This window comes from Hemiscyllium ocellatum, chromosome 7 (genome assembly GCF_020745735.1).
Source record: "Hemiscyllium ocellatum isolate sHemOce1 chromosome 7, sHemOce1.pat.X.cur, whole genome shotgun sequence".
NCBI classification, from domain to species: Eukaryota; Metazoa; Chordata; class Chondrichthyes; order Orectolobiformes; family Hemiscylliidae; genus Hemiscyllium; species Hemiscyllium ocellatum.
The window spans coordinates 5,710,877-5,737,206 of record NC_083407.1 but is presented as its reverse complement, the minus strand read 5'-3'; the positions used below and the strand labels follow the sequence as shown (position 1 = coordinate 5,737,206).

Sequence of the window (26,330 nt, the reverse complement as noted above, 5' to 3'; positions counted from 1 at the left end):
TTCCAGCACGTCTCTGTTTTTATTACATATCAATACTGTTCCAAAAGGTGTCATTTCCCATTGACCTGCAGCAACACTGCCCTCCTCCTTCACTCTACAAATCTCACACATTTCTACCGAGACACACATGATGGTATTTAATAGAAATCAGCCCCTAAAGAGATGGAGAGATCCCTACATTATCTCTTTTTGAGAATATGGACTGAATTACGGTCAACGCCGATGAAGACGGCAGCAGTGGACCTACCCTGAGATCAAGAGGTAGAGGCTCTTCAATCGCTCAGCAGGTCAGGGCAAGGGGGATAGGGGCATCACTGCTCCCAGAAGGCCACCCCCTTCCCAAAGTCTAGTCTTTAATCTGAATCCTTCGATTGAGGGGCATTCCCAAAGATCCACAAGCAATTCCCACCGGGGTTTTCCCATTGAGCTTTCTGCCGTCTGTCCCCACTTCTCACCACTGGGAGAACACCAGCAACAGGAGGTGGCTTTTAAATGGGGGCATTAATTACCTATATAAAGGCCTCAACTGGCAGTAAGGCAAAGCAGCTCCCTACAGGGTAACCCCCAGCCTGACTGAATGCCCCCTCTCCCCAGCTAACCTACCAGGGAGAGGAGCATTACGCCGATCGCAGAGTGCTAACACACTGACAGAAAGTTGCAGATCAATGAGGAATTCAATGAATGGTGTTAAGTGACACCACGCAGACTCTGTATACCAGACGGTAATGCACCATATATGGGGGCACACATACCCACTGTACACCAAGCTAGGGAAGGAGGGGCAGTGAGGGATAATCATCACGTGCACCAGCAAGGGGTTAAGTGGCAGCTATCATTGTTATAAACACCCCTGGACCATTATGGGGCTCACAGTAAATAGATCTCAATGCAACATTTTCCTCAACACAATCTACTGGTTAACGTAACGGTATTTTTAAAAAAGTTATTACATGTAGGTTTCAATGTACCCCCCTCCCCTTAAAGAAAGCCCAGGCCAGAACTAGCCCAGAATCTACATGGGATTGGGACAGAGGTGGATGGGAATGGGAGGATTACTGTAAGAGGTATCCTGGAGGTGTGACTGGACCCCAGGGGTCCTGAGGCTTCAGTAAGTCAGGCTGGAATGTGTTAAGGCAGTTTGGGGTGCTGGGACAGCTGTGCCCCAATATTAACGAGCTGCCACCCAGTAGTGACTGAAGTGCTGTCTGACCTTAAAGTTCTCTCACTGGTGAAACAGAGGCGAAGGGAGATTCAGCTGGGCCAGAGCTTGGGATTGGGGTGTCCTCTACAACAGCCAGCCAGCAAACAGCACACAGGAGAACGGATACCCTGAAAACATAGACTTGTTGGAGGTCTGGGAAGGGAGGCTAGGTGGGAGGGTTGGGTGAACGGAAACATTGCTGGAATATACTGAAGGAAAACAGTTCAAGTTTCCAGAGACTGAGCCCATGAATGGTCAAATTAGTGGACTACCTTCCCAGAGAACTGTTTACTCACACAGATCTCTCAACTGAGTTACACATCTCCCATCCATGCCTGACGAAAAGGAGAGCCTACACCACAGTACAACCTTCCAGTCTTAGCTCGGATCATCAGTGAAGCTCCAAAGTAATAGGTGCAGGAGGAGACCAGCAGGAAGCACAGGCAATGTACCTCAGTGCAGGAAATGTCTCTCCCTACAGTACAACGCAAGGAGTGTGTGGGGCTGGTGAGAATATGCATTGGCATGTCAAAAAGGATTAATGGGAGAGAGTAGGAATAATTTTAGAAGTCATGAATGGCCTCACATTGGGACTCAACTATTCCCTACTTTCTGATGCAGTGAGGCTACATGTAACAGAGAGAAGTCCCCTTCACACAGGCCTAGAACCAGGACAAACCACTCATCAAAATTAGCTCAGCTTGGCTCATTCAATCACAGTCCATGTTGTAAATGAGTGCTATTTGGCAGCAGAGAGACGGAAGAGCAAAGAAGACGGGTTGTCCAGTAATGTACTCCACAGTTCACTGTCCAGAATCTCAGGAGTCCAACATCCCCATTATTTCAAAGACCACAGTGATCTGTACAAATAGAGCATTGCCCCACTCCCCAAATCCCAGACTGCGCCAGCAACGATGCTGCCTGATGGCCTCAGCCTATAGGAGGGTCACTTCAGTCACTGGGGTGGCAGGGGGATTCCCCGGGGGTCGGTAACCTGTCCCTCCTGGAGATTCTTGACAAGTTGGGCCAGCCAACGCTTGGTAGTAGTATCATCTTTCAGCACCTGGGCAAACGTGGTATCTTTCAGCTGGTCGGGCAGGCACTGTCGGAGCGCCTCCCTTGCCCTGCAAGATATAAACATGACACAGTAACACCCAGGCCAGCCATTCGAAAGCCTGTTACACAATATTTGATAAAGCACACCAGGGATGTTCTCTCTTCCACACTAACACAATGAAAACGTTGGAAAAGAAACAGTGATCCTGCAGTACACCAGCATTTAATCATCTACATCTGTCAAGACCCTCCCTTCTCTAAAACAAGTGTTGAAACAAGCAGCGGGGTTCTCTGTACACAGAGCCACATTCAGAGAGTGAGGATGAGGTTGCCCGATTTAGATTAGATGATTAGATTCCCTACAGCGTGGAAACAGACCCTTTGGCCCAACAAGTCCACACCGACCCTCCGAAGAGTATCCCACCCAGATCCATTTCCCTCTGACGAATGCAGCTAACACTACGGGCAATGTAGCATGGCCAATCCACCTGACCACACAACTTAGCGTGGCCAATCCATTTTTGGACTGTGGGAGGAAACTGGAGCACCCAGAGGAAACCCACACAGACACAGGGAGAATGTGCAAACTCCACACAGACAGTTGCCCGTGTCTGGAATCGAACCTAGTTCACATCAAACCCTATAACTCATGAAATCCACAGGGAATTATGGAAAGAGCTATCTATTTTGTCACTGTACTTTCCCTGTATTCCTGTAAACTCTTCTTTTTCTTGCAATTCTTTACAAATTCCTTTTGTGGGATATGGGCATCACTGATTGGGCCAGCAGTTCCCGCTGAGGTGGGGCTGGTGAGCTGCCTTGAACCACTGCAGTCCACACAGCTGTGGATTGACTCACAATGCCCTTAGGGAGGGAATTCCAGGATTCTGACCCAGTGACACTGAGGAACAGTGATACATTCCCAAGTCAGGATGGTGCGTGGCTTGAAGGGGAACTTAAAGAGGGTGATGTTCCATATATATGCTGCCCTTATCCTTCTAGATGGAAGCGGTCATGGGTTTGGAAGGTGCTGTCTGAGGAGCTTTGGTGAATTTCTGCAGTGCATCTTGTAGATGGTACACACTGCTGCTATTGAGCATCAATAATGGAGGGTGTGAATGTTTATGAATGTATTGCCAATCAAGTGGGCTGCTTTGTTCTGGATAGCATTGAGCTCCTTAAATGTCATTGGAGCTGTACCCATCCAGGCAAGTGGAGAGTATTCCATCACATTCCTGACCTGTGCCTTGCAGATGATGGACAGGCTTTGAAGAGTCAGGAGGGGAGTTATTTGCTGCAGGATCCCTTGCCGCTGACCTATTCTTGTAGCCACTGTGTTTGTATGGCTAGTCCTGATCAGTTTCTGGTCAGTGGTAATCTCCTGAATGATGAGAGTGGGGGATTTAATGATGGTAACATGATTGAATATGAAGACATGACCGTTATTTTGTCTTGTTGAAGATGGTCATTGCCTGTCATTTGTGTGCCACAAGTGTTAGCTGCCATTTTTGAGGCCAGATCAGGATTTTGTGCTGATCTTGCTGCATTTGAACATGGACTGCTTCAGTATCTGAGTGTTCAACATTCTGCATTCATCAGTGAATCCCGACTTCTGACCTTATGATGGAGGGAAGGTCACTGAGGAAGCAGCTGAAGATGGTTGGGCCTAGGATGTGACCCTGACGGACCCCTGCAGAGATGACTGATCGCCAACAAGCATGACCATCTTCCTGTGTGCCTGGCATGACTCTAACCAGAGTCTCCCCCACCTTCATCACTGAAGCTAACGTTCAATTCTAGATTCTATTAACTAAGAACAGAAGTAAGCCATTCAGCCTTAGAGGCCTCTCCATCGTCAATAAGATCATGGCTGATCAGTAGCCTAGGTCCATATGCTTGCCTTGGACCCACATTCCTTATTACCCTTGTTTAATAGAAATTTGTCTCTCTCAGATTTAACAGATGAATTAGCATCGACTGCTGTTTGTGGAGGAGCATTCCAAACCTCCTCTACTCGGTGTGCATTGAAGTGCTTTCTAAACATCTCCCCTGAAGGGTCTGGTCCCATTTCTTAAGACTTGGTTCTCGAATTTTCAACCAATGGAAATAGTTTTTTTTTATCTACCCTGTCTTTCCCTGTTAATTTCCCCCAAAGACCTCTATTAGATTACTACTTACCCTTTATAAAGACCTATTTAGTCCATTCTTGCCTCATAACCCCTGGAGTCCAGCTAACATCCTCGGAAACGTGAGTTGAACTCCCTCCAGAGCTAAATCATTCTTCCAAAGGTGTGATGCTCAGATTTGCTCACAGTACTCAAAGTGGAGTCTAACTCGGGTTTTATGGGACTTGTATCAAAAGCCTTCTGGAAGTCTGTTTGAACAATATCCATTCTGTCTACTACCTTTGTCACTCTTCAAAAAACTCTGGGGTTTGTCAGGCATGACCTACCCTTCATGAATCCATGCTGACTCTCCCTGATCAACTGAAATCTTGCAAGGTGATCAGTTATCCTATCCTTAATTTTAGGTCTAAGCAATTTCCCCAAGACAGACAGAGGTCAGGCTGACTGGTCTCTAATCCTCAGGTTTCCCCCTGTCACTCTTCTTAAAGAGCAGAACAATATGAGCAACTTTCCAATCCAGAGGTACAACTCCTGAATCAAGAATCCAATATTACAGTCAGGGCATGGGGAATGTGCTCTCCCACCTGCTTTAACACCCATGGATGGAAACCACCTGATCATGGAGATTTATCATTCCTCAATTCCACTAATTTCCCTATTATCAATGAATTACTTAAACTAATTTAACTAACACTCTGTCCCTGATCCTCTTCATTTCTTTAGGACTTCTAACAAGCTTTCCTCCTTTTCTGCTGTGAATATTGAAGCAAAATAATCGTTCAGCATGTCTGCCATTTCTTCATCATCATTAACAATATCCCTGCTCTCAGCCATCACTGGGTCAATTGTTCTCTTAACCAACCATTTTCCTTTATAATAAATATAGCTGAAAGTTTCCTTTCATAATCCTTTCTAGCTGCTCTTATGAGCTGCTTTGTGGCCCTTTGTTGGTCTTTGTATGTTTCCCATTAACTGAACCCAAATTCCATCAGCTGCCATACTGGGACTTGAACACGAGTCCCACGATCATTCATCTGGGCCTCTGGAATACTGCCCTCCTTAGAGGATTGCTAAAGCAACATCTCCTACAGCCAATTAAACCATTTCAGGAAAGAAGGACCAATGGCCGTGCTCATTAAAACACTTGGGATGGAGGTTTACTGTTGGGCAGCAGCTAACACATTATTCACATGTATACTTTTAGAGCTTGGATTTTAGAACAGTGGCACAGGTGCGTTTGATAATTTGGAGAAGGGGATCATAGAATCCAATCTGTCAACACTGTCCACACTGAACAAGTTCACAAACTAAACTAGTCCCATCTGCCTGTGCTTGGCCCATACCCTTTCAAAGATTTCTTATTCACATCTTTCCTGTTCAACTTATGGAAATGTCTTTTTAAACTCTAACTGCACCCACATCCACCACTTCGTCTGGAAATTCATTCTGCACCCAAACCAGTGTCAAAAAGTTGCTCCTGATGTCTTTTTCAAAATCTTTCTCCTTTCATCATCAAAGTATAGCCCCCAGTCTTGAGATCCTCCATTCTAGGGAAACAACACCTGTCATTCACCATATCAACAGCCCTCATGATTCTTTATAAACTTCTATAAAGTCACCCCTCAACCTCCTACAGTCCATTGAAAAGAAATTCCAGCCTCTCCTTTTAACTCAAACCATCTTGTTCCCAGCACAATCCTGATAAGTCTTTTTTTGAACCCTCTGCAGCTTAATAAATGTCCTTCCTGTAAAATTGCAACCAGAACTGGATACAGTACTCCAGAACAGGGCTCACCCACATCCTGTAAACTTCAACATCGTGTCCCAACTTCTATACTCAAAGGTCTGAGCACTGAAGACAAGCGTGCTAAACACCTTAACTATCCTGTCTACATGTTTGCAAACTTCAAAGAATTATATACCCACACCCTAGGTCCCTCTATGCTACAACACGACCAAAGGCCTCATTTTTAACTGGAGAAGCCCTGCCCCTGTTTGTTTTGTCAAAATGCAATACCTCGCGTTTATCCAAATCAAACTCCATCTGCCACTCCTCAGCCCCACTGACCTGGGATGATCAAGGTCTCTTTGTAATCTTAGATAATCATTAGATACTTTGCTTTTTATTTAATTATTTATATAATATACCTCTGTTGGTAAAGAAATTCTCCAGCCTCTTGCAACTACATTTCAGTTACTGACCAGTGTGTGAACCAATAAAAAATTACCAAGCCAGATTTCATTCTGGGATTGAACTCATCCAGTAGTACCATCAGCGTGGATCATTGCATTAATATTACATTTATAATACAACCAAATCACGGCTCCTGATTCCCTGAACACTGTGGAGCTACCACTAGGTCAGAGAGAAGAGGGAGACCAGGCACTGCTGGGGGTTTAGGGGGTCAATGCTAATAGTCCTGGACATTCCCAGTCCCAGGACAAACAGTGCAAGCTGTTGGGAAGATCACCTGCGCAGACGGAACTGCCATTTTTTTTTCAGGAGGGGGGGGGTGCGTTTTGCTTGCCAATTATCAGCTGATCATTGGGGTTTGAACTTACCTTGGATTGTCAGAGAGACGAAGGTAGCAACGAACGACATGTTTCAACAATCTGGCTGAGGGCTCTTTGGAGAGCTGCAGCACCATCTTACCCTGTGCACACAGACAAGCCAATGTTATAGCTGCTTCAGCAAATGCTGGTAAGTTGCATCATTCCCCTTTCCCCCCAACACCATCCATACTTGCTGAGGTTTCAGATTCTCATCCCATTCAAATGTGCAAATCAAAAATCAGCCACAGTTAAACTCTCCAAAAGTTCAGCACCACCCAAAACAGTCAGTCCATTCAATCAGTGCCCACGAACTCAGTATTCACTTCCTCCACAGCACGCACCATCTACAGGGTACAATGCAGCAAGTCATTAAGACATCTTTGACACGACCTCTCACCCTGCCCTCCAGCACGTGAAGGACAGGAGCAGCATGTTATAGGAACATCAAATCACCAAATTATGCGTCACCTTGTTTTGGGAGACACATTGGTTTGCCCTTTGTTATCACTGGGTCCCTATCTAACAGCACCATATGAGCATCTTCACCACTCGGACTGCAGCAATTCAAGACAACCCTCTATCATCTGTTCAAACACAATAAACGCGGTTTTCCCCATATCTAGAGAACAAAATCAGAAAAGAAAAGGAAAAAAATCAATTCTCAGCAAGGATCAATGGATGACCACCTGGAGTAGAGGTCCCAATTTGATTATTTCTCTCTAACCATCAGACACTCGAGGCGACTCCTACAATGGGCCAACAGGCTTTTTCTGAGCTATATATGACTCTATGGCTATTGTGACTGGGACATTTTAATCATCCACTTATCAAACTATAGAGCACAGAAACATCTGCACTGACAAAAACTAACTCTACACTATCTTCAATTCCCAGCATTTTTTAAAAAAAGATTAGATTCCCTACAGTGTGGAAACAGGCCCTTCGGCCCAATAAGTCCACACCAACCCTCTGAAGAGTAACCCACCCAGACCCATTTCCCTCTGATTAATGAGCTAACACTACAGGCAATTTACCATGGCCAATTCACCTAGCTGCACATCTTTGGACTGTGGCAGGAAACCCACACAGATACGGGGAGAATGTGCAAACTCCCCACAGACAGTCACCCAAGGCTGGAATCGAACTTGGGACGCTGGTACTTGCTAACCACTGAGCCACCGTTTGGCTCAAAGCCTTGAATATTATGACATTTCAAGCACTCATCCAAGTACTTTTTAAAGGTTGTGAGCTTAATCATCTCAAGCAACCTCTCAGGCAGTGCATTTCAGAAACCCACCACCCTCTGGATGGAGAATATTCCTCAAAATGTTCCCGTTTGTCTTAATCCATGAACCTAAAGATCAAACAGTCTGAAATAAACAGCGCGGGTTTTAAAAGGGACAACTGTTTTGGACTAACCAAAAGTAATTATGAATGTACAAATTAAGAACTGGAGTAGGCCATTTGTTAAATGGTGGAACGAGGTTGATGGGCCGAAGGGCTAGGTCATGGTTGAACCGAATGTGGGCTCATCTCTACTCAACTTGGTGCCCCATTATTCTGAGAATGCCCTGTAGTCCTAGACTCAGCATTCACCCTGTCGAGCCCTTCAGGAAAACGAAATGTTCTCCTGATGTGGCCTCCCCAGCACCTTGTACAGGTGCAGTGAGATTTCCCCATTCTTTACTCCAATCCCATGAAATAAGGACCAACATTCCATTAAATGTCCTGACTCCCTGCTGCATATGTGTTTCATTTTGCATGTATGATTGGTTGGGCACAACGGGGGAAGCAAGCAAGGAATTGGAAAAAATTAACAATAAACATGAAACGCAAAGGCCTGTTTAAGGCATGCAATACAAAAGGATATACTATCATTCCCAACAATGCCAATTAACAGGGAATTCAGCTCACTCTTAGCTCACCAGAATCATGGCCACATGAGAGAATCGTTCGTACGTCTGACAGATGTAAGCCAGTCCTGTGTCATCCAACAGGATCTTCTGCAGAATAAAAGTTGCAACCTAGGAGCCAGAATGAAAGAGAGGTTACACAGATCACCAAACAAAGCAAGAACATTCAATCCAACCGTGCAGAGGACATGAACACAGGATACAGTAAAGATCTGTGCCTACACCACTACTTGAAATCCACATCCTAAAACATAACAGTTCACAGGGAAAAGTTTCAAGCAGTCCAGACTGGTTGCTCATCAGCTAAAAGTATATCATCTAACAAACAGTGGTGTAAATCACCTCACCAGCAGCTCTGAACGCAGCACATTCGCAGCGTGAAGGTATTAGAGTGGGAAGATTCTAATTAGAATGTTAGAGAAAGGTTGCAGGAGCACTGGGTGTCAGAGATAGGAACTTTTAGGAGCTATCACAAGGAACTGAAACAAATAGGGGGAAGGTGCAGAGAGGGATCTCAGAGAGCTGTAACATCTCATTCAGCAAGAATACCTTATTGGGACATGAAAAGGATCCATTCTATGATCTACCTGACAACCTGTGTTAACTCTGTATTCTTTGAATGTTTCATTGTATTGAGGAGGTGAGCATTAACTGGGATTCACTTGCACTCCTTTATGTACGTTACTGGCCATCACTTGAATACAATTCAAAGAATCATAGAATCCTTACAGTGTGGAATCAGGCTCTTTGGCCCAACAAGTCCACACCGACCCTCCGAAGAGTAACCCACTTAAACCCATTCCCCTACCTTATTATTCTATATTTACCTATATTCTATATTTCTATATATTATTCTATATCTAACACACCTAACTTACAGATCCATGAATACTATGGGCAATTTAACAAGGCCAATTTACCTAACCTGCACATCTTCTGGATTGCTAGAGGAATCCGGAGCACCCGGAGGAAACCCACGTAGACAGGGGGAGAACGTGCAAACACTACACAGACAGACAGTCACCTGAGGGTAGAATCGAACCCAGGTCCTTGGCGCTGTGAGGCAGCAGTGCTAACCACTGAGCCACCATGTCACCTAATTAAAGATCCAATGAATATAAAATTAACAGTGACTGTTGGGGGCCTGGTATAATTACACAGTTTAAACCTTTGCAGAACTGTAAAGGTCAAACTTTGACAAAGACACTTCCATTTTACATGACAGCAACCCGTACCGTTTTGGACAATTCACTTCCTGACTCCATTATCCGGAGGCAGAGAGGAATAATTTCTGTTGTCAAAAGGAAGTTGATGACTTCCTGTTCATCTGTTTTCACTAAGGCGCCTGCAGAAAGAAAGACAAAAAAAAGGGTTTAAAAACACTTATCTACAGTCACACTCAACCCTGGGCTACTACATCACACAAATTGCATGGAACTAGAATTACAGCATCGCCTCCCAATCCTGCATCCCAGCCTCATCTTTCAGTCAGCTGCCTGCCCAGTGTCAGGTTGAACCACGAGAGTAAAATGACCCACATTTATACCCACGATTGACTATCAGTGATGATACTTTGCCCCAAAACTGGTCAGAAAAGTTGCACTAGATTATGACTGGCTAATGAAATGGGGCTGAGTTTGTCATCGCTTCCAATTTGCACCATTTTCACATTTACAGAGAGAACAACTACTTCTCTGAGCCACTGCAAGATGATTTCTAGTGTCAGTGAAACTTTACCACAGAATATTTACCACCAAGAAGACTCACCAAACAAACAGAAAGCTGAGTGCTTACCTATAACACCCAGGCTGGTGAGTCGCAGATACTCAAAGGGTCTCGTCTTACTGACTGTGTGCAAGAATGGATAGAGAAACAGCGGGATATGAGCTGCTAGAAATGCTGACCTGGAACACAGCAGGGAAAAAAATATTACAGATCAGGTCTGATAACATACAAGTAAATAAATCGCCTAGTTTGCATACAATTAACAAACTATAATTAAATTACAATTCTTGGTAATGCTGTTTGAATGCAAGAGCATGAATAGGCCATTCAATCCTGGTGCCTGCTCAGTCACTCAACATCCATGAATTTTCAGAGTGGTCAAAAATGTTGTGCTGTGGATTGAGCCCCACTTTAGATTCATTAGAACTGGGATCGGTCATCCATTCAATATAATCATAGCTGATCATCTACCTCAATGCCATGTTTTTACTTTAGCCCATAGCTCTTGACATTATTAGTATCCAAAAATCTGCCATCTGAAATATATTCAAAGACTGAGCTTTCACTGCATTTTGGTGTGTAGAATTCCAAAGGTTCACCACTCTAAGTAAAACAATTTCAGCTCATCTTCATCCTGTCATCCCATTACTTTGAATTTGGGTGGTCTGGCTCTAAACCCCATAACTACGGGGAAAGCCTCCCTGCATTTACCCTCTCTCTGTTCCTTTAAGTATTTTATAGGTTTTATTGAGATCACTTCTTATTTTCCAAAACTCGAGAGAATAAAAGCCCAGTTTCCCCAGCTCTCTGGACAGTGATCAGCCTACTGAAGTTCCTTCAGCCCATAATCCAGACTGATAACTCAATGCGGTACTGAAAGGTGACTTTTTTCAAAAGAGACATAAATGTCTGGTTTTGGCTGCCCCCTCAGATGAAGACTACAATAGCAGTGTGGGATCTTTTAAGAAAATGGGTTGTTCATTTATGTTCAAGAAATCCTGGAATACTGGGAAGGAGTATGAAGAAGTTCACAAACTGGGTCTGTTAGCTTTTAGCATGGAGCATTTGACAGGTCCCATTTTATCTGCAAAGAGGACCATTTGTCTAGAATATCTCTACTTCACTTTATACACTTCCATCAGGGCGACCTGACAGAAATATATAAAATGATTAGTCATGGTTAGGAGTCAAAGTCTTTTTCCCAGGATATAAATGGCACGTACTAGGGGAACATAGATTAAAGGTGAGGGGGAAAAGTTTAAGGGGTTTGTTTTTTTTAAAAAGCACTGAGGGTGCTAGATGCCTGGAACATGCTGCCAGGAAAAGTGGTCGAAGCAGAGATGATAGCAATGTTTAAGAGGCATTTAGAGAAACACATGAACAGGAAGGGAACAGAGGGATATGGACCATGTGCATACAGATGAGATTAGTTTAGAATGGCACCATGGTTAGCACAGACATGTTGAGCCGAAGGGTCTGTTAATAGTGCTGTACTGTTCCATGTGCTGACCAACATTTCTCTCTCAGCTGACATCTAAAGCAAATGAAACAAAGTGCTGGAGAAACGCACAGGTCTGGCAGCATCTGCAGAGAGAAAAACAGAGTTTAAAGTTCTGAGTCCAATGATTGTCCATCAGATGTTCTGAAGGAGACTCACGGACTCAAAAGATTCACTCTTTCTGCTATTATTTCTGTTTTCTAACATTTTCTGGTGTCCAAAACTAGAGGGCATAGGCATAAGGTGAGAGGGGAAAGATTTAAAAAGGACTTGAAGGGTAACTTTTTCATGCAAAGAGTGAGATGTGAATGGAATGAGCTGACAGAGGAGGTGGAGGAGGCTGGTACAATTATGACATTTAAAAGGCATCTGGTTGGGTTATGAATAGGAAGGATCTAGAAAGATATGGGCCAAATGATGGCAAATGGAACTAGATCAGATTGGGATGTCTGGTCAGCCCAGACGAGTTGGACTGAAGGTCTGCTTCTGAGCTGTATGACTCTGATATTAAAGACTTCAGAACTTTAACTGTTCGTTGTCTGAATGAAAAGATAGGCTATTATACATAACAGCTTATTGCATTCTGAGTTATTGCTAAGAAACAAAGACAGACCATTACACAGATACTCAAGCAATTAGCTGAGATTACATAAGCAAAATTGCTTTGACACCTGTCTGATAAACTGAAACTTTATTCTCACAAGAATTGAATGTTCGACAAAAGCATTTAAAAAAAAATCACAGGAAAGTAGTGGCCTCAATAGACACTCAAGGCAAAAGTAACAAGAAACAAAAATTACTTTTGATAAGGAAGTCAGCCGCAGACCTACAGTAACTCAAAAGAAAGAATTATAAAGAAATAATCAATATAGCAACTCAGACACAGAAGGACAAAACTCTGTATAAGAATTGAACACCAGAACTCCATTTTAGCAGAACTTCGAAGAACAATACTGCAGAAGGAGGCCTTCCATTAACAGTCCTGGCCAGATTTCACCTTTAATCAGGTAATAACTAAGTTGGGTCACTGGCTTATACTTGCTTGAGGATTCTAATATTTGGTTCTTACATGCAATGAAGTTTGAATTATTATTTCAGTGCTTGATTGTCTGTGAGAATTCTTAATAAGTATCAGAGTTCAAGGCAATTTGTGGTAATTTACCCATAACTCTATGTTCTTTGTACTTACAGCGTCAAACAGAGGATTTCACTTTGTTGCTGCTTGTGGGGCCTTGCTACGCAAAAATTGGCTGCTTTGTTTCTTACAGTACAACACTTCAATACCTCCAACCTGTAAAGCACTTTGATACCATGTGAGATTATGAAAAGTGCTATATAGATCTTTTATTCCTTCTTAAAGTCATAGCGATGTACACTTTCAAAACAGGCCCTTTGATCCAACTCCAAGCAGCTATTCTAAATTAATTTAGACCTATTTGCCAGCATTTAGCCCATATCCCTCTCAATTCTTCCTATTCATATATCCTACTATTGTTTTGCAAACCCTTTGCAGCCACCACAGCCTTCACTGGGGGTGGAGACTCAGGGTGAAGCAATCCAACAAGAAATCAGACAAATACAAGGTTGGACTTCCCCAAGTGAAGCCAAAGAGCTCAGCAGGAAATAACAGAAGCAAACAGAATCCTAGATGCATATTTGATGTTACCTGGTTTCTGGATGTGATGCTACGCATTGTAACAATGCGAGTGCATTACACACGCGGTTAGATTGATGAGCTGTGAGAGTTGGAGGGTTGATAGATGGATAAATATTTACAATTTCCTGGAAAACAAAATGCAGAAATAAAACACATTAAAATACAAAGAGAGTAATGCAGGAAGTGAGCAGGGTTACAGCATGACCATCAGACAACCACACCAAATCATGGTTCTTCAGGTACTGTCAAAGCTACAATCCTGTTGGCGTTCCCAGAAGCTTCCGCAGGTTCTGAATGGGATCAGCATCAGGTGACAAGGGAGCAAAGAAATAAGACCACAGAGCCTGGAGAAACTGAGCAAACAAAGCGTACATTGAACAGGACCCGTTTAAACAATATTTATTTGCAAGATATTGGCATTGCTGGTGAGGTTAGCATTGATTACCCATCAGCAGTTGCCCAAGTCTTACAGCCACAACAGTTACTGCCCCATTTCAAAAGATGGTTAAGCCTCAAGCTCATTGTTGGAGTCACACACTGTACAGGGTGGACAGGGAAACAGCTGTGGATTTCCTTCTCTCAGAGACATTCAGAAACTGACGGGACTTTAATTCACAATCTTCTCATTTCATGGTCGCTGTTGCTGCTTCTTTTCAATTTCAGGATTTGGTCTGGGGTGTATAAAGTTAAAAAATCACACAGCACCAGGTTATAGTCCAACAGGTTTATCTGGTAGCACGAGATTTCAGAATGCTGCTCCTTCATCAGGTGGTTGAGGAGCAGTGCTCCAAAGGCTAGTACAATCAAATTTAAACTCCCATGGGAGATGTGGTGTCTTGTTGAAGCCTCTGCACTATTAATGCAGCAACAAACCCTGGTCTGCTACTGCATTGTGTACATGCTTCATACCCTTCAACTGTGTGAACATTTCATACACACCTTCCCCGCCACACAGCTTAGGTCATCAGGCTTGGTTCAGCAACTAGGAGATAGTGAGGACTGCAGGTGCTTGGTCCACGCTGAAAGGAGGGTCTAAATGTCGTCATTTTTGTTTGTATTTATATGGAGTTTTTTTTTGAAAAACTGCTGTTTAAGCAAATTTAAGAAAACAGAGGTCTGGGAAAAGTCTGACAATTAAACAAAACAATAAAAAAAATGATCACAAACTCTTGCACCTCACTAGTTTTGGCAGTGCTAATCAGCTTGCTGAGACTCACCATCGTAGACCCTCTACCCTTTTAAAATGAAAGTCAAAATTAATTAATAATTCCCCTGGGCCACGTAGGAGTTATCACACTATTATAATCCCATTTTGTAGCAATTGGCACAGAGCCTTTTAATGCCTTAGCATCAAGTGTGCAGCTAAAAGCTTCCTAAAATGTTAATGTCAATGTGTTTGTTGATAGAGTTCTGGTTGGAACGTCATGTTTCTAGGAATTCTCATGCTTATCTCGGGTTATGCTGTCCTGGAATAGATGTGTTGTCCCAATCAAAGTGGTGTCCTTCCTCATCCGTATGTAAGGATACTAGTGAGTCACAAAACGACATGACCCAATCTCAACTCGTATCCTTACGTACAGATGAGGAAGGACACCATTTCGACAGGGACAACACACCCATCCTAGGACAAGCCAAACAGAGACATGCACGAGAATTCCTAGAAGAGTGGCATTCCAAACGGAACTCTTATCAACAAATATATTGACTTGGATCCCATTTACCACCTCAAGAAAAAGAATGGGAAATGACATCACCATAAGAAATGTCACCACCGGAAATGACATCACCAACCCAAGAAACCCAAACATACAAATAGCAAGTGGGCTACACTGCCAGTTCTGCATTCGGAGGTGGACTGAAGATGTTACCTAGTATGGTCTGAAAACAAACCTTCCAGCTCAGCGAGTAAACCTACATCCAGAACCTCAACCTGAGCTACAAATCTTCTCAAAACTCACTACACAATATTCGAGCTGTGGCCTAAACAAATATTTATAGAGTGAATGACCCTCACCTGTAGGAGGGCAGCAATAGTTCCGAAAGAGTGCCAGAGCATGGGGGCCAGGTCAGGCACCGATTCCCTCTTCTTGCTGAGTTCTAACAAGGCATTTTCCCGGGTCTCGGGGCTGGATAGCTCATTGATCCACTGGTAAATCTTCTCACGATCCACCTGAGCCAGCGCAGTAACCGGCTGTGAGCAGGAGAGGGAGCAAAGCAAAAAAAAAAAAATCAACAAGCAGATCAGCATCATGACAAGGGAATCACACACAACAGTCAAAACGTGAGGCACTGGAAAAGTGGGTGGTCAGGCAGCACTCAAGGAGCAGGAGAGTCACACACAATAGAATCGCAGGAAGCCATTCGATTGGTCAGGTCTGTACCCATGCCTTTGTAATAGCAATTCAGCTTGTCTCACTCCACCATCCTGCTTTTCCCCTTAAGCCCTGCAAGACCGCTCTCAATTTATGCATCTAATTCCTTTTTAAAAGCTACACTGAATTTGTCTCCATCATGTTTGCAGGCTGTAAATGCACAGCAGCCACATCACAGTCATCCCACCAGAGTTTCTCCCATCAGAACAGTCAGTTACCAAGGCAATGATTATTTAACACAAAAAAGAGACCACCCATTTTCAGACAGTTTTCCGTTAACCAACACACAGCATTTACCAGTAGGTGACGTTCCCTGTTTAATGTGTGGTCAAGACTTTACAGAGCACTGACAATGCTTTGGCAGCCCCTTCTCTGTTGCTGCTCTTAGTCACTACAGGAATGGAGAGGAAGCTGCACCCCACACCAGCTGGAGGGATCACAGCAGCTGAGTTTGTTTACACTGTCCAACACTGGTCAGGGAAACTGCCATGCAAATTAAAACATACTTCAAGGGTTCGGCTAGAGGTCGCTCACTTGGCCAGAGTCTGAAACTAAACAACATGGTCTTGGAGTAAGGTCTGATGAAGAAAAATACCTTCACCTCCAGGACTGTATATCCCTGGAATTCTCTTCCCCAACGAGAGAGAGGACAACTGATACATTCAAGACCAAGATCAACAGATCCTCGAATTCCAAGAGAATCAGGGAATACGGAGATCAGGTAGAACATAACAGCAGAGGCCATTCAGCCTCTTCAGCCTACTGCACCATTCTTGATAACAGCTGATCATCTACTCAACACCACGCTCGCCGGCTATCTTTATCTATAAATCCATCACTGTCACTCCATTGATTCATCACCCCCCAAGTGAAGAAATTCCTCTATCTTGGTTTGAAATGGCAACATGGGGAATATCTTCTTGCAGCACGTTAGGATGTGGAATGCACTGGCTGATGGTTTGGAGGTGGTAGATTCAATCGCAGCTTTCAAGAGGGATTTGGATCCTTATCTGAAGAAAAAATTCTTTGCAGGGGAACTGGAAAAAAGCCGGAGAAGGGCACCAGCTGAGTTGTTTTTGTAAAGAGATAGCACGGATGTGAGAAGCTGAACGGCTTCCCTCTATATTGACTGATTTATGAGACTAGAAGATAATAAGTGTTAGGGCCAGACCGCTCAGGAGAGATGTTAGGAAGTATTTTATGCACAAAAAAGTGGTAGAGGTTTGGAATTCTCTTCCACAAACAGCAGTGGATGCTCAATCAGTTGTTAAATTTTAAATCGGAGATGGATACATTTTTCGTTAAGGAAAGGTAGCAAGAGATATGGGCTGTAAGGCAGGTATGTGGAGTAAGGCCACAGGTCACCATAATCTGTCTGAATGGCAGAACAGGTTTGAGGAGTGAAGCAGTTTATTGCCGTTCTTATAGTGTGTCTAAGATTCAGGCATTGGTGGAATGGGGTTAACAGAGAGGTATTTCTCCCTGTGGTTTGGGGTGAGGAGGATAGAACTACAGATTATAAATAAGACAGTTATAAGCACAAGAGGGAATTCAGGAAAAAAAAACTATCTAGAGGGCTGAAGAAATGTGGAACTTAATAACAAGTGAAACAAAATTGATGCAAATAGCTAGATGAGGAACAAAAAAAAGGACATGATTATGGGAAAAGACAAAGGCGGCTAATATGGAATGGACTTTGAGGATTTGGCACAAATACAAAAACAGAAAGCAGGAGGAGTAGTCCATTCATTCCTTTATACAGCTTCACTATTCAATACTGTACAATCATGGCTGCTCCTCCACATCAATACCATATTCCAGCTTTCTCCCCATACCCCACAATGCCTTCCAAAACCTACAAAAAAAGACTTTCTTGGTCATACTCAGTGACTTGGCCTCCAAAGCCTTCTGGGGTAAAAACGTCCACAGGTTTACTGTCTTTTGAGTGATGAAGTATTTCCTTATCTTAGTCCTAAATGGCCTACTCAATATCTTGAAACCGACTCCCACCTGAGCAGAACTTCCAGCTTCCACCATAGTGCACTAAGCCCAACATTCAAGGGTTACAGACAAAACAGGCAGAGGAAAAGGCCTTTCAAACTTTCGATGTGACCTTAACTGTCTTTCCTGTCTGCTTTTCCATAGCACTTGTCTTCCCGGTAAATTAAGTTTAAAAAAAAATCACACAACACCAAGTTATAGTCCAACAGGTTTATTTGGAGGCTGTAGCTTTTGAAATGCTGCTTCTTCATCAGGTTGATTAAAATAGTCGGACCCAATCTCTACTGCCCCCAGAAGTATTATAAACAGTAACAATCCTCAGAAGAAATTTCTCCTTGCCTTCATCTGTAAATAAGACCCCAAAACTATTCTTCCTAGTTCTACATCACTTCACGTGACAATAGATACAGGGAGAAAAAGGGGTATAGTATGAGAATGCCCTTCTCAATCTTGTGTTTCAGTAACATCACCTCCAACTCCAGTAGGTACAAGCTCAATTGTTCCTTTCCCTTTATATTTTTAGAGGGCTGTGAGCATTACTGACTAGTCCAGCACATATTGCCCATTCCTAATTGGTCTTGTACTGAGTGGCTTGCTGAGGCCAATTCAGAGGGCAGGTAAGGGTTCAATACACCTGAGAGTCTGGAGTCACCAGGTAAGGACAGCAGATTTCCTTCTCTAAAGGACATCTGCAAACCAGACGGGGTTTTACAACAATCGATGATTAGTCACATGAGACTAGGGCTCAAATCCAGATCTTATTAACTGAATTTAAATTACATCCCCAAATTGGACATTACTAGTCCAATGATGTCACCATCTCCCTTCCAACATCTCACCATCGCCCCTCCCAGATGTCCCCAATAACAAAGGTAGGCACCAGCGTTGAATGTGACCAGTGTGGTCCATCTACACACAGCTGCACCTGTGAGGTCACGCCAGTTGATTCCATGAGACATGTCAGGTCCTTTTGATTACATTTTCTCTTTAAATTCATTTTTTCAATTGGCCATGGTGATTATCAACATTTAGTTATAATTACTTTTTCGGCAGTCCCTCGGGATCAGGGAAGACTCCTACACCAAGTTGTGCACCCTCGGGGTGAGTTAGCAGCACTGCTGGCATGGCCACAAAAGGATCATGATGTTCCAAGTCCTAAACTTGGCTTTGAGGACAGGGACAGGGGTGTGGGAGAAAGCCCATTGTCCAGGGATAGCCAAGAGGATTGGAATCCAGGCTCTGCTGCACAGACATTGAAAAACACACTCCACAATCCTAACAGTTTAAGCTGGATAAGAATTTAAAAGCAACAGTGATTGTGAGGGTGGTGTAGACATCTGCTGAAAATGTGTTGCTGGAAAAGCGCAGCAGGTCAGGCAGCATCCAAGGAACAGGAAATTTGACGTTTCAGGCATAAGCCCTTCATCAGGAATCCTGACGAAGGGCTTATGCCTGAAACGTCAAATTTCCTGTTCCTTGGATGCTGCCTGACCTGCTGCGCTTTTCCAGCAATACATTTTCAGCTCTGATCTCCAGCATCTGCAGACCTCACTTTCTCCTGGTGTAGATTAGATTCCCTACAGTGTGGAAACAGACGCTTTGGCCCAACAAGTCCACACCGACCCTCCGAAGAGCTACCCACCCAGACCCATTCCCCTACATTTATCCCTGACTAATGCACCTAACACTGTGGACAATTTAGCATGGCCAATTCACCTAACCTGCACATCTTTGGACTGTGGGAGGAAACCCACACAGACACAGGAAGAATGTGCAAACTCCACACGGGACAGTTGCCTGAGGCTGGAATCGAACCCGGGTCCCTGGTGCTGTGAGGCAGCAGTGCTAACCATTGAGCCATCGTGCCACCTAAAAGACATTAGATTAGATTAGACTTACAGTGTGGAAACAGGCCCTTCGGCCCAACAAGTCCACACCGACCCGCCGAAGCGAAACCCACCCATACCCCTACATTACCCCTTACCTAACACTACGGGCAATTTAGCATGGCCAATTCACCTGACCCGCACATCTTTGGACTGTGGGAGGAAACCGGAGCACCCGGAGGAAACCCACGCAGACACGGGGAGAACGTGCAAACTCCACACAGTCAGTCACCTGAGTCGGGAATTGAACCCGGGTCTCTGGCGCTGTGAGGCAGCAGTGCTAACCACTGTGCCACCGTGCCGCCCACTGTGCCACCGTGCCGCCCACTACACATCTGTAAGTCCTAGCAATAAGACTGGACCATTCAGCCCCTCAAATTTCTTCTGCCATTAAATGAGATCGTGGCTGATCTATGGCCTAGTTCTGTATACCTGTCTTTGGCCCATATTTCTCAATAGTTTTACTTAGCAAAAAGAAATCCTCAATTTAAAATTAACAAGTGTCCTAGTGTTCAGTGCCAATTGTGGAAGAGTTCCAAACATATACCACCCTTCGTGTGCAACATCTCTCCAGAATGAAATCAGAAATTGCTGGAAAACTCAGCAGGTCTGCTAGCATCTGTGGAGAGAAAACAGCATTAACATTTCTGCTTCAGTCACCCTTCTTCAAAATGCAATGGTCTTGAACGATCGTTCTCAGATTATGCCTCTAGTTTAGAATCTCCAAGCAGTGAAAATAGTTTCCATTTATTTGCCCTGTCTTTTCTTGTTAATATCTTGAAGATTTGGATCAGGTCACTATTCAACCTTCTACATTCTAGAGAAAATGCCACTTAATCCCTGAAGTCCAGGTACAATTCTTGTAAATCTACATTATTCTCCCTCCAAGGCCAACCTATCCTTCCTGAATCAACAGAGAATCAAGAATTCAGAACAACAGGAGAGATTATTTGGCCGCTTCAGTCATTCCATAGGATTAGATTAGACTTACAGTGTGGAAACAGGCCCTTCGGCCCAACAAGTCCACACCGACCCGCCGAAGCGCAACCCACCCATACCCCTACATTTACCCCTTACCTAACACTACGGGCAATTTAGCATGGCCAATTCACCTGACCTGCACATCTTTGGACTGTGGGAGGAAACCGGCCAATCACAGGAGCAGGATTCCTGATGAAGGGCTTATGCCCGAAACGTCGATTTTTCCTGCTCCTCTGATGCTGCCTGACCTGCTGTGCTTTTCCAGCACCACACTCTGACCTAGACTCTGGTTTCCAGTGTCTGCAGTCCTTGTTTTTACCGAGTTTCGGGCAAAAAGCCCTTCACCAGCGATTCTCTGATCGTGGCAGGTGCTGGTCTGATTTTAACCTCAGGGTCTACTTTCCTGACTCCTTCCACCCCCAGACACACCCCCCACCCCACTCTCCCCCCCCAACTCCCAAGCCCCCGCCCCCACTCCCCCCCAACTCCCAAGCCCCCGCCCCCCCAACTCCCACACCCCCCCAACTCCCAAGCCCCCGCCCCCCCCAACTCCCACACCCCCCCAACTCCCAAGCCCCCGCCCCCCCCAACTCCCACACACCCCCAACTCCCAAGCCCCCGCCCCCCCCAACTCCCACACACCCCCAACTCCCAAGCCCCCGCCCCCCCCAACTCCCACACCCTCCCCCCCACCCCCACTCCAACCCACCCCGTCTCCCATAAACCCAGCGGATTCGGCCTGGAGCCTACCTACGGGGCTCCAGCGGCCGCCTGGGGCGGAATGTGCTCCCTTCCCCCTCCCCCTCCCCCCCAGCACGGGGAGTGCGAGCAAAGCCTGCCCCTTGCACCACAACCCAACCCCCGCAGCCCAGGCCGTACCCTCCGCCTGGAGAGAGCGCGGGAGGAGGCGGCGGCCCCAGGGCCGACAGGTCGCCCCTACCCCCCGGCGACAGCCTGAGTTGGCCCTCCCCATCCCCGTGAGGACTCACCGCTCCCGCTCCCAGGCTGTGCATCTTCCGCCGGTGCCTTTTCGGGGGAAATGAAGACCTTCACATCGACATCCCGAGGCTCCAGGGCGCCTGGACCCGGTGAACCCTGACCTCTGACCCCACCCCCCGAAACACAATTACATTTCTAACGGCAGAATCTTTCAGGGTCTTCACACCCCGTTCCCCACCCCCCCCGGTGTCCCTCTCGGTGTCGGATAATCTCCGGCTTGAGCCCGTCCCCGCGGAGTTCGATGTTTGAACGATGTCACCTTTACCCTTTCACCTCGCGGCTTTAGCACGCCCGGGTTTTTTAAAAAAATATTACGGTTTAATTTCCCATGAATTTATTCCGTCCCACCTACTCCCGAGAACGCTTTAGTGAGTTAGAACATTTCTTTTTTAAAAAAATAAAGATTTTTTTTGCGGGAGCGGGGCGGCGCGCGCTGCATGCTGGGAGGCTGCCTTCCCGCCATTTTGAGCGGCGGTTGGGTTGAGGGATTTTATTTTAATGTTTTTATTTGAGGCGGGTGTCGGGGTTTGGAGCCGGTTGGTTGGTTGTGGCCGGTTGTGGCCGGGCCGAGCCGGGTGGACCGGAGCTGGGCAGCGGAGAAGGGGAGCACGGCGGGCCGGCTCTGAGCCCGTCGCCCCTCCCCCCCGGCCCTCACCATCAGCCGCCGGGCCCCGGGGCATTGTGGGAGCGGCGGTCCCGCCATCTCGCGGCGGCGGCGGCGGGAACGGGAGGCGCCGTCTCTATGGGAACGGCCGGAGAGGTACCGCACCCGGGGGAGGGAGAGAGTGGGGTGGTGGGGAGTCCGGCACCCTCGGGGGAAGAGAGGGAATATTTGAGGGGTGTGTGTGTATATACTGTACCCTGGGGGAGGTGTGTGTGTGAGAGATACCCTGGGAGAGTTGTGGGGGGGGGGTACTATACCCTGGGAGAGTTGTGGGGGGGGGTACTATACCCTGGGAGAGTTGTGGGGGGGGGTACTATACCCTGGGAGAGTTGTGGGGGGGGGTACTATACCCTGGGAGAGTTGTGGGGGGGGGGTACTATACCCTGGGAGAGTTGTGGGGGGGGGGTACTATACCCTGGGAGAGTTGTGGGGGGGGGTACTATACCCTGGGAGAGTTGTGGGGGGGGGGTACTATACCCTGGGAGAGTTGTGGGGGGGGGTACTATACCCTGGGAGAGTTGTGGGGGGGGTACTATACCCTGGGAGAGTTGTGGGGGGGGGTACTATACCCTGGGAGAGTTGTGGGGGGGGGGTACTATACCCTGGGAGAGTTGTGGGGGGGGGTACTATACCCTGGGAGAGTTGTGGGGGGGGGGTACTATACCCTGGGAGAGTTGTGGGGGGGGGGGGTACTATACCCTGGGAGAGTTGTGGGGGGTACTGTACCCTGAAGGAGAGGGATTGTACTGTACCCTGGGGGAGAAGGGGTGGTATTGTACCCTGGGAGAGAGGGGCTGTGGGGTACTGCACCACAGGTGGGGGTTGTGGTACTGTAACCCAGGAGAGTCGGGGGAGTGAAGCTTCTGTGTGGGGGGAGTGGGGTTGCTGTATCCCAGGAGAGAGGGATAGTGGGGGGCTACTTCACTCCTGGGGGGGATGGGAATCGGGTGGGCACCTCACCCCTTGGGTTTCGCTTGCACTAAAACCTGTCCAGCTCAGAATGCTGGAAACAAATCATGGAATCCCTGCAGTGTGGAAACAGGCCCTTGCCCTAAAAAGTCCACACCAACACTTCGAAGAATAACCCACCCTATTACTGTACACTTCCTCTGACTAATGCACCTCGCCTACACATCCCTGAACACCATGGGCAATTTAGCATGGCCACTTCACCTAACCTGCCCATCTTTGGACTGTGGAAAGTAACTGGAGCACCCGAAGAAACCTCTCTCAGACACTGGTAGAATGTACAAATTCCATGCAGACAATCACCCAAGGCTGGAATTGAATTCTAGTCCCTGGCAATGTCAGACAGCAGTGCTAACCACTGAGCCACCGTACCCCAAAGTCATTTCTGGATTTTGGAATTTCCCGAATCATAAAATAATATCAATATCTAAACAGATTGTGTGAACAGAAAAATACAGAGCAACCTCGATTATCCAGCATTTGGTTAACCGAATTTCGGATTATCCGAACACGATTGCAAGGTCCCGGTGCTTGGCTAACTATTTTATCCGGCATACAATTAACAATGAAATACTCCCCGCCCGTGTCCTTCGGATACTCGATATAAATATTTATCTGAAACATAAAATAGTACTAAAGCTGTTTAGATTAGACTTACAGTGTGGAAACAGGCCCTTCGGCCCAACAAGTCCACACCGACCCGCCGAAGCGCAACCCACCCATACCCCTACATTTACCCCTTACCTAACACTACGGGCAATTTAGCTTGGCCAATTCACCTGACCCGCACATCTTTGGACTGTGGGAGGAAACCGGAGCACCCGGAGGAAACCCACGCAGACACGGGGAGAACGTGCAAACTCCACACAGTCAGTCGCCTGAGTCGGGAATTGAACCCGGGTCTACAGGCGCTGTGAGGCAGCAGTGCTAACCACTGTGCCACCGTGCCGCCCATTGGAAAAAAAGTAAGCTGTTGTGGTTCTGCTCGCCAAGCTGGGAATTTGTGTTGCAGACAGTTCATCCCCTGTCTAGGTGACACCCTCAGTGCTTGGGAGTCTCCTGTGAAGCGCTTCTGTGATGTTTCCTCCAGCATTTATAGTGGTTTGTCTCTGCCGCTTCCGGTTGTCAGTTCCAGCTGTCCGCTGCAGTGGTCGGTATATTGGTCTAAGTCGATGTGCTCATTGATTGAATCTGTGGATGAGTGCCATGCCTCTAGAATTCCCTGGCTGTTCTCTGTTTGGCTTGTCCTATAATAGTAGTGTTGTCCCAGTCGAACTCATGTTGCTTGTCATCTGCATGTGTGACTACTAAGGATAGCTGGTCGTGTCGTTTTGTGGCTAGTTGGTGTTCATGGATGCGCATCGTTAGCTGTCTTCCTGTTTGTCCTATGTAGTGTTTTGTGCAGTCCTTGCATGGGATTTTGTACACTACATTGGCTTTGCTCATGCTGGGTATCGGGTCCTTTATCCTGGTGAGTTGTTGTCTGAGAGTGGCTGTTGGTTTGTGTGCTGTTATGAGTCCTAGTGGTCGCAGTAGTCTGGCTGTCAGTTCGGAAATGCTCTTGATGTATGGTAGTGTGGCTAGTTCTTTGGGTTGTGGCATGTCCTCATTCCGTTGTCTTTCCCTTAGGCATCTGTTGATGAAATTGCACGGATATCCGTTTTTGGCGAATACATTGTAGAGGTGTTCTTCTTCCTCTTTTTGCAGTTCTGGTGCGCTGCAGTGTGTTGTGGCCCTTTTGAATAATGTATTGATGCAACTTCTTTTGTGTGTGTTGAGGTGGTTGCTTTCGTAGTTCAGGACTTGGTCTGCGTGTGTGGCTTTCCTGTATACCTTTGTGGTGAAATCTCCATTAGGTGTTCTCTGTACCATCACATCTAGGAATGGGAGTTGGTTGTCCTTTTTTTCCTCTCTAGTGAATCGGATTCCTGTGAGTGTGGCGTTGATGATCTGGTGTGTGTTTTTAAGGGCTCTGGCCCAAAACGTCGAATTTCCTGTTCCTTGGATGCTGCCTGACCTGCTGTGCTTTAACCAGCAACACATTTTCAGCTATGGTTACAAAGGTGTCATCCACATATCTGACCCAGAGTTTGGGTTGAATTTGCGATAAGACTATTTGTTCTAATCTTTGCATTACCACTTCTGCTATGAGTCCAGAGATGGGTGAACCCATGGGTATGCAGTTGATTTGTTCATATATTAGGTTGTTGAATGTGAAGTGTATTGTGAGGCGCAGGTCCAGTAGTTTGAGTTTGCCGTCTTTGTTGATAGGTTCATTGTCTGTTGTCTGTTCTGTATGTCCAGCAGGTTGGCTATTGTTTCTCTGGCTAGGGTTTTGTCAATAGAGGTGAACAGTGCCGTCACGTCGAATGAGACCATAGTTTCTTCCTTGTCTATGTGTATATTACTGATGATGTCCAAGAATTCCTGCGTTGACTGTATAGAATGTCTGGATCCGCAGGAGGCTCCCAAGCACGGAGGATGTCACCTAATCAGGGGACGAAACATCTGCAACACAAATTCCCAGTTCAGCGAGCAGAACCACAACAATGAGCACCCGAGCTACAAATCTTCTCCCAAACTTTGAATAGTACTAAAGCATTAAGCAGTAATAAACAAAAGTTAAATGATACAAGTACTGTATCATCATTGTTTCTGCTTCCTAAACGTTGCACTCAAATACTCCAGTCTGCTCAAAACATTTCTTGAAAACTGATGCTTCTGAATTA

At 45.9% G+C, this 26,330-nt stretch overlaps 2 protein-coding genes across 3 annotated transcripts in view; one reads left to right on the top strand and one right to left on the bottom strand.

Annotated features, from left to right (window-relative positions):
- Positions 1-22,107, bottom strand: cnot9 (CCR4-NOT transcription complex subunit 9). 2 transcript variants are annotated; one of them, XM_060828221.1, is made up of 8 exons: positions 21,959-22,107; positions 15,744-15,920; positions 13,739-13,854; positions 10,644-10,753; positions 10,085-10,194; positions 8,862-8,960; positions 6,946-7,037; positions 1-2,325 (listed from the first exon to the last, which is right to left on the bottom strand). In XM_060828221.1, the coding sequence occupies exons 1-8, from the start codon at positions 21,980-21,982 to the stop codon at positions 2,157-2,159; spliced, it is 897 nt and encodes a 298-aa protein (XP_060684204.1). In that variant the 5' UTR covers positions 21,983-22,107; the 3' UTR covers positions 1-2,156. The 2 variants fall into 2 exon arrangements, with proteins under 2 accessions (XP_060684204.1, XP_060684205.1); XM_060828222.1 differs by lacking the exon at positions 21,959-22,107 and adding an exon at positions 21,720-21,756.
- A 319-nt stretch (positions 22,108-22,426) lies between these two features.
- The window catches only part of usp37 (ubiquitin specific peptidase 37), a 46,664-nt gene continuing 42,760 nt past the window's right edge, over positions 22,427-26,330 (top strand). The window contains exon 1 of the mRNA XM_060828220.1: positions 22,427-22,728. The gene's annotated coding sequence lies outside the window, so the exon portion shown is untranslated. The remainder of the gene's footprint in view (positions 22,729-26,330) is intronic.